Source organism: Labeo rohita, unplaced genomic scaffold (assembly GCF_022985175.1).
Source record: "Labeo rohita strain BAU-BD-2019 unplaced genomic scaffold, IGBB_LRoh.1.0 scaffold_1186, whole genome shotgun sequence".
Lineage (NCBI taxonomy): Eukaryota > Metazoa > Chordata > Actinopteri > Cypriniformes > Cyprinidae > Labeo > Labeo rohita.
Genome location: NW_026127325.1, coordinates 4,086 through 12,097, shown reverse-complemented (window position 1 = coordinate 12,097; position 8,012 = coordinate 4,086). Strand labels below are relative to the sequence as shown.

At 45.2% G+C, this 8,012-nt stretch overlaps 1 protein-coding gene across 1 annotated transcript; it reads right to left on the bottom strand.

Moving 5' to 3' along the window:
- Positions 1–370: 370 nt before the first annotated feature.
- Positions 371–7,003, bottom strand: LOC127157730 (fucolectin-like). Its single transcript, XM_051100987.1, has 6 exons — positions 6,891–7,003; positions 1,478–1,754; positions 1,237–1,376; positions 1,040–1,131; positions 573–693; positions 371–486 (listed from the first exon to the last, which is right to left on the bottom strand). Exons 1-4 carry the CDS (start codon positions 6,976–6,978, stop codon positions 1,112–1,114), a joined length of 525 nt encoding a protein of 174 aa, XP_050956944.1. The 5' UTR covers positions 6,979–7,003; the 3' UTR covers positions 371–486; positions 573–693; positions 1,040–1,111.
- Positions 7,004–8,012: the final 1,009 nt, after the last annotated feature.

Genomic DNA, 8,012 nt, shown 5'->3' with positions numbered 1-8,012 from the left:
ATTTGACGGCTGTGTTACATCTACTACAGTATGAGATTTTATGAACAGACTCATTAACCACATTAATCAGGTAAATGTAAAAATTCTGTACATTTGATTTACTCATCTAGCAGATGCATTTCCCATAGAATAAACTGTCTTCAGCCTTTTTATATCACTGGGGCAACAGTGAATACACAACTAACATATTGAAATGAATAACACTTGTGGGTTGTGTGAATGTAAATGTAATATTTATTTATTTATTTTTTTTGTAAAACTGTATTTACAATAAACAGTTATACAAGACGCTGTATCATTCTGAAATATGTGAATCAACACTAAAAAGAAAGTAAGCAAAAGTGAATCTTTTCATTGTAAGCATAATTATAAAGAAATTCCAGGCAATGCATTTAGAATCAGAATTAATGTCTTTAATAAACAGAAATTTACTGAAATACAAACAGTGATGATTTCCAGTGTGTTATTTTCCATTGCCACAACGACCTGTAAATAAATTATTTCCTATAAAATCATTCCTATTTGTGCAGCTTGTTTCATATGTTATTGTACAATTATGAGAACATACTCACTTTTATCAGCATTCACCTTCTGGATCACCCGTTTAGGGGTTTGAGACCAACGTAGAGTCACGTTTGTGAATCCTTTGTCAGCTAGAACAGATCCCAACTGAAATAACATATTTATACTAAACTGATTACATTGAAATATAACAATATGCTCAAATATTCATAGAGACTTGTATTGTACCTCTGTAAACCCTGATTAAAACAATGCCATTATATCCGTCACAAAGCAGCTCTGGAGCGATTTATTATTAAAGTGTTTGGTGATTTTCCTGAAACAACTTTAATTATATATACGATCAGTAAAATCTTCACTAATAATGAAGGTTTCATTTAAACCTCCAAACACACAACAAGACTTAAAATGTCTATAAAGACATTTAAGCGTTTCACTTAATTTCATGTGCATCTCAACTTCAGGACTATGAGGTCTGTTTTTCAAAAGAGAGCTGCTGATATTTTTTTTTTCTCACCTGTTTCAGAACAGTTTCTCTCACTGAAGGGTCAGTTAAATCAACTCTGGAGTTAAACTGCAACTTTACAAATTATCTCTTTAAAATTGGACCTAAACAAAGATACACAGATACATGTGAATTAGTGAAGGTTGCTTTATTAAAACATATTAATGCTCCTTACTGTTTTGTTGACAAAATATGTGGCAGTGTTGCACCTTGTCCATAAACTTCCACCTCACACAGAGTGAGTATCTTCATGTCTCCAGGAATGATCAGATTCACATAACGTCCCTCCATCCCACCACATGAGTAGTTGTAGGACTCACATGCTGGAATAGCAGGAATAACAGCACATCTACAGACAGAGAGAAAGAATATAGAGACACTGTCATATCTGCATTAATCCTTCACATTTGTGCTCAATGTCTTTCTTTCTGTCAAACTCAAGTTTCTCACATGGGATTGTCATTGCTGTTGTTCTCCAAAGAGTTTCCGATGTGAATCTCCGCTCCGTTTATTCGTTCTGCACAGCAGTCGTTTCTGTTAGTGATGACCACTTTACTAATTTTGTACACATCACACAGATCCAGCCTCCACCACGGGTTAGTCTCATTAAGGGTTGACGAGCATGACGTATTCTTCTGGAGACCTCGATTACTATCAATGGCCTTTTCAGCAAACCAGCTCATAAATGTTGATGACTGTATAGCGGCTCCATCCACTGCCAGATTTCCTAATAAAATTTATGGGACATAGAAAAAAAAAGCACACACACATCTGTCACGAATCCAGCCTCTGTGGCTCCCTCTGATCACCACCAGAGGGAACCGTCACCAGAGTATTAGTTTCATTCGGACTCCATTTCCCACAACCCCGTTCCTGGGGCTGATCACCGGCACAGGTGTCAGCCATTACCCACAGACTATATTAAGCACGCTCACGCTCACCACCTCGCGAAGTCTTGTTTTGCTGCTGCTGACATTTCTGAGTGTTTATTCCTGTTTGATCTCTCGTTGCCAACCCGATTGTCTTTGTACTCTACTTCAGCTTCGACAAGGCAAGAACTCCGCGGCTGACTATGCTTTAACCTTCCGCACGCTGGCTGCTCAAACCAGATGGCTGGACGATCCCCTCAAACTGTTGTTTCGCAAGGGACTCAATGCCGAGCTGCAGTCGGAACTCGCCTGCCGGGATGAGGTTAAATCCCTGGCTCAATTCATTGATCTGGCCATTGCGTCGACAACCTCCTTCGAGCACGCCGCCCACAACGATCACCCAACAACTCTGTCTCTACCAGTCCACACCAACCAGAGAGCGAACCCATGCAGCTGGGAGTTACACACATCAGCTCGGAGGAGACGGCGAATTCAAAGGAACCTCTGTCTCTACTGTGGTTTGCCCGGGCACATGAGATCATCCTGCCCCACACGCCCACCTCGTAAAACTGCTGCGGTGAGTTCTGGTTCTCATTCACCTTCCTGTATTGAAATTCCAGTAATGCTAAAAATCAGTAGTAAAATTGTTCATACCACAGCTCTTGTTGATTCCGGTGCTGCCGGGAATTTCATAGACCGTGAATTTGCCAGAACTCATGCCATTCCTCTTGTCCCATGTGTTTCCCATTTGGCAGTGGCAGCAGTAGACGGGCATCCCCTGGGCTCCTGGCAGATTCAACACACAACGGATGATCTCACTCTCTGCGCTGGGGCTCTCCACACTGAGACAGTTTGCCTATCTCAACCTCTCAAACTCCGATCATCCTGGGCTTCCCTTGGCTGGAAAAACACAACCCGGTCATTTCCTGGACTGAGAGACAGATTCAGCAATGGTCAGAGTCCTGCCAAGAACAATGCCTCTCTAATATGCCACCTAAAGCAGTGGGTGACGGATCACGCATCACATCACCCGATCTCGCTAAGCTGCCCAAGGAATACTGGAACCTCGCTGAGGCTTTCAGCAAGACCAAGGCATCGCAACTGCCACCACATCGCTCCACCGACTGTGCCATAGACCTGTTGCCAGGTTCTCATCCTCCCAAGGGTCGTGTGTTTCCCCTTTCCCAACCAGAGTCAGCCGCTATGAAAGCCTACATAGAGGAAGAGTTAAGAAAGGGCTTCATCTGTCCATCCACTCTCCTGCTTCAGCCGGCTTCTTCTTTGTCAAAAAGAAAGATGGTGGTCTCCGTCCTTGCATCGATTACCGAGGTCTCAATGAAATCACCATCAAGTTCCGCTACCCGCTCCCACTCGTTCCTGCTGCCCTAGAACAACTGCGCACCGCTAAATTCTTCACTAAGCTGGACTTGCGCAGTGCCTACAACCTCATCCGAATAAAGGAGGGTGATGAATGGAAGACTGGCTTTTCAACTACCACTGGTCACTATGAATACCGTGTCATGCCCTTCGGTTTGGTCAACAGTCCGTCTGTGTTTCCAGGCCTTCATAAATGACGTCTTCAGGGACATGCTCAACCGCTGGGTGATCGTCTACATTGATGACATTCTAATCTATTCAGACTCCTTCCAAGAACATGTTAACCACGTTCGGTCAGTCCTCCAGCACCTCTTGCAGCATCAACTATATGCTAAACTGGAAAATGTGAGTTCCACCAGACCAAAATCTCGTTCCTGGGATACATCATCAGTCCAGAGGGAGTCGCCATGGATGATTCTAAGGTACGCGCTGTGGTCAACTGGCCCCAACCAGCCACTATCAAAGAACTTCAGCGCTTCCTGGGTTTTGCAAACTTCTACCGCCGGTTCATTCCGCAACTTCAGCTCCATCACCGCACCATTAACATCCATGATCAAGGGGCGTAAACAGCGTCTCTCCTGGTCACCGCTGGCCATCACAGCATTGCTAGAACTCAAGAACAGGTTCACTTCAGCTCCCATACTACATCATCCTGATCCAGACCTGGAGTTCATAGTGGAGATGGACGCCTCTAACATGGGCATTGGCACTGTGCTTTCACAAAGACAGGCAATTCTCCCAAGATATATCCATGCGCCTTCTATTCTCACAAATTCAGCCCCACTGAACAGAACTACGATGTCGGCAATCGGGAGTTACTCGCCATGAAGGCCGCCTTTGAGGAGTGGCGGCATTGGTTGGAGGGGGCAAAACATCCATTCACCGTTCTCACGGATCACCGCAACCTAGAGTACCTTCGATCAGCCAAACGACTCAACCACAGGCAGGCCAGGTGGGCTCTGTTTTTCACTCGGTTCAACTTCTCAGTCACCTACCGTCCAGGCTCTCAGAACACAAAGGCCGATGCTCTATCACGCCTCCATGAGTCACACGCATCTTCTTCCACCCAAGAACCTATTCTCTCTCCCAGCATCATTGTGGCTCTCGTGCAATGGGATATCACGACTGAGATTTCCGAAGCTCATCTCACAGATCCCCCTCCAGCTGAGTGTCCACCAAACCGCACCTACGTACCACAAACTCTGAGACAACGACTCCTTCAGTTGGTCCATTCCACGCCCAGCTCAGGTCACCCTGGCATCACTGCAACCACGCAACTCCTTACCAACCACTATTGGTGGCCCTCACTCCAGACCGACACCATCTCCTTTGTAAGAGACTGCTCCATTTGCAATAACTCCAAATCCACTCACCAACTCCCTGCCGGCCTCCTACACCCGCTCCCTGTACCTCAGCGTCCCTGGTCTCACATCGCCATTGACTTTGTCACGGATCTTCCGCCATCCTCAGGGTATACCACCATCCTCACCGTCATCAACCGCTTCTCAAAGGCCTGTCGTTTCATCCCTCTACCCAAGTTACCTTCCGCTCTCGCGACAGCTGAGGCGTTGTGCAACCAGGTATTTAGATTCTACGGCCTCCCTGAAGATATCCTCTCTGATCGTGGTCCTCAATTCACCTCCCGAGTCTGGGCTTCATTCTGCAAACTGCTCAGCGTTAATGTCAGTCTCACATCTGGATATCATCTGCAATCCAACGGACAGGCTGAGAAATTAAACCAGGAACTCACTCGATTCCTCAGATCATACTGCCAACAAAACCAGACCGATTGGAGCCGTTACCTTCTTTGGGCCGAATACGCTCAGAACTCTCTCCGTAAGCCCTCAACCAATCTCACCCCATTCCAATGCATCCTGGGATTTTTGGGATTTCAACCACCGCTCTTCCCCTGGTCTGGCGAACCCTCCGAACTCCCACCCGTCGACTCCTGGTTCCGACGGAGTGAGGAGATTTGGGACCAAGCTCATGTACATCTCCAGAGAGCCATTCGTCGCACCAGGGAGCAGGCCGACCGCCATCAACGCCCCAACCCTGCCTATCGTCGTGCTCAGTGGGTATGGCTGTCTACCCGAGATCTCCGCCTTCGGCTCCCGAGCAAGAAGCTCAGTCCCAGGTACGTGGGTCCATTCAAAATACTTAGAGAAATAACTCCGGTTTCATTTAGATTGGCTTTACCTCGAAATTACCGTATCTCACCCACATTTAATGTTTCTTTGCTCAAGCCCGCTGGTGGTCCGAGAGGAGTGGAGGACCAGGAGGAGGCTGGTGACCAGAGTACCCCTCCACTCATCATCGACGGCAAGGAGGCTTACCAGGTGCACGAAATCCTGGATTCACGTCGCCGGGCCCGAGGTCTCCACTACCTGGTGGACTGGGAGGGGTATGGCCCGGAGGAGCGCTCATGGGTTAATGCTGAGGACATCCTCGACCCCGGTCTGGTAAACGACTTTCACAACTCCCATCCGGATCGGCCTGCCCCGAGAGTTTGTGGAAGGCCTCGGCGTCGTGTGCCTCCTCGCGTCAGGAGCCGCTCGCGGGGGGGGGCTCTGTCATGAATCCAGCCTCTGTGGCTCCCTCTGATCACCACCAGAGGGAACCGTCACCGGAGTACTAGTTTCATTCGGACTCCATTTCCCACAACCCCGTCTCTGGGGCTGATCACCGGCACAGGTGTCAGCCATTACCCACAGACTATATTAAGCACGCTCACGCTCACCACCTCGCGAAGTCTTGTTTTGCTGCTGCTGACATTTCTGAGCGTTTATTCCTGTTTGATCTCTCGTTGCCAACCCGATTGTCTTTGTACTCTGTCTGCCTGCCGCCTGCCTTTCGACCCTTGCTTTGTTTATTGGATTTACTCAGCTGGACCGCCGCCTGCCTCGATCATTTGCCTGGACTCTGATTCTGATTCTGATTCTGGTTTGTCTCCATTGCCCTGTTTGCTGGTGTTTGACCCTGGACTGTTTGTTTATGAGTTTATCCTTAATAAAGTTGCATATGGATCCTATTTATGCTGACTCTGCGTCACAACATCTTAATTCACAAACTTTGCAGTGGTTGCGAAGAATATAAAAATGACTTGAGGTGAAGTGAGTCATTTCTACATCAACTACTGTCAACAAACAGAATTATAAACACAATGACGTTGTGTCCAACGATGCCCTCACAACTATATTCACAATAATTATTTCATCTGCACCTCAGCAACCTGGTAGGAAACTAATGCCCTTTTTTATAACAACCCATCTCTTATCTTCAAAACATTAATTTTGAATAAAAAGCGTGTTTTGTGTTGGGAAATGGTAATTCATATTGCAAAAAAAAAAAAAAAAAAAAAAAACAGCAAATCTTTATGATTCTGACGTTTTGTTTGTCATGATAATCTTGATACAACATAAGTACAATGAAAGGGATTAGTACTGAAGTTTAATAAACGTCATAATTTGCCAGGATGAGAGCATGAATATGGCGTGGCTATTTAGATTTGGCTAACTATGTCTTTATTAGGCATTTCTTAAAAGGATTTATTATAGTCAATTTTACATAAAAAAAAAAAAAAAAAAAAATATGTTGAAAAGTGCTCTACAATTAATTACCTGCCAAATACCCATAGATTCCAACTTCAGTAAGACTAAGAATCTTAAGATCTCCAGGAATATGAACAATCATATAACGTCCCTCCATCCCACCGCATGAGAATGTGGCTGTAGCACCGTCCGCAAGAGTAGAAATTGTAGCACATCTACAGACAGAAAGATCATCAGTTATACATTTCTGTTCACCTGCAGTCATATTAACCAAAACAGTCAAAGAAATATCCTCACATGGTGTTGCTGTAAATGTCAAGGGAGTTCCCGATACGAATCACCGCCCCGTTAATCCTGAAGCCATTAGTCGGTCTGTTAGTAATGGTGACTCTGTTCACTCTGTAAACCTTCAGCAGATCCACTCTCCACCACGGGTCGGTCTCAGAGTTAGTGTGGGTCCAGGTGGTTAACAATCCATCAAGAGCAAATTCAGGTATAGAGCCTAAGTAAATTGATGACTGACTAGTTTTGCCCCACAGTGCTGCGTTCTCTGGAAAATGTTTCAGAGATAATGGTCAGTAAGAATCACAACCTTTATTGACATCAAGCGTTAGAGTTTGCAGAAAGCTTTTACAGAATTCATCTTCATTACTCCTCATCAGCAACATGTCTACCACAGGTTTATAAATTAAGAATTGCAAACAAATTCCAGAAGAATGTATCAAAAGAAAAATCTTACAGTGAGCATTGTTTATTGGATTAGATATCCAACATTTGTTATTTTGTATAATTTTAATCTAGCCCTATATTGTGATTGCCATTATAATCTGATAAGGACTGGACAAGAATTTAAAGTTGCAATGAACTGGAAGCGACACGTCTTTTCTTTTGTGATATACGTTTAAAGTACTTGGTACAATAGATACAATGCAATGGTGTGTCTGGATGTTTACATTTGGGCAAGTGGCGGTAGAACTTAAAGCAAGCTTGCAGGGTGTACATTTAGATGTGCTAAATGATCGGAGGATCTATATACAGTACATCACCAGAGAGAACAAGTCGTCTCGGTTACGTATGGTAACCCTCGTTCCCTGATGGAGGGAACGGAGACGTTGTGTCGAGTAGTGTACGACACTAGGGGTCGCTCTTGAGAGCCCAAACACCTCTGTAAGTTTTGAGAAAGGCCAATGA

What these genes read in the sequence shown, in the direction of transcription:
- LOC127157730 (XM_051100987.1), bottom strand. Translation starts at nt 6,978, where the DNA reads ATGGAGGGACGTTATATGATTGTTCATATTCCTGGAGATCTTAAGATT. An exon ending in AATCTATGGGTATTTGGCAG is followed by an intron (nt 1,755 to 6,890) that starts GTAATTAATTGT and finishes AAATTTTATTAG; the next exon opens with GAAATCTGGCAGTGGATGGA. An exon ending in GGTGGAAGTTTATGGACAAG is followed by an intron (nt 1,132 to 1,236) that starts GTGCAACACTGC and finishes ATCTTTGTTTAG; the next exon opens with GTCCAATTTTAAAGAGATAA.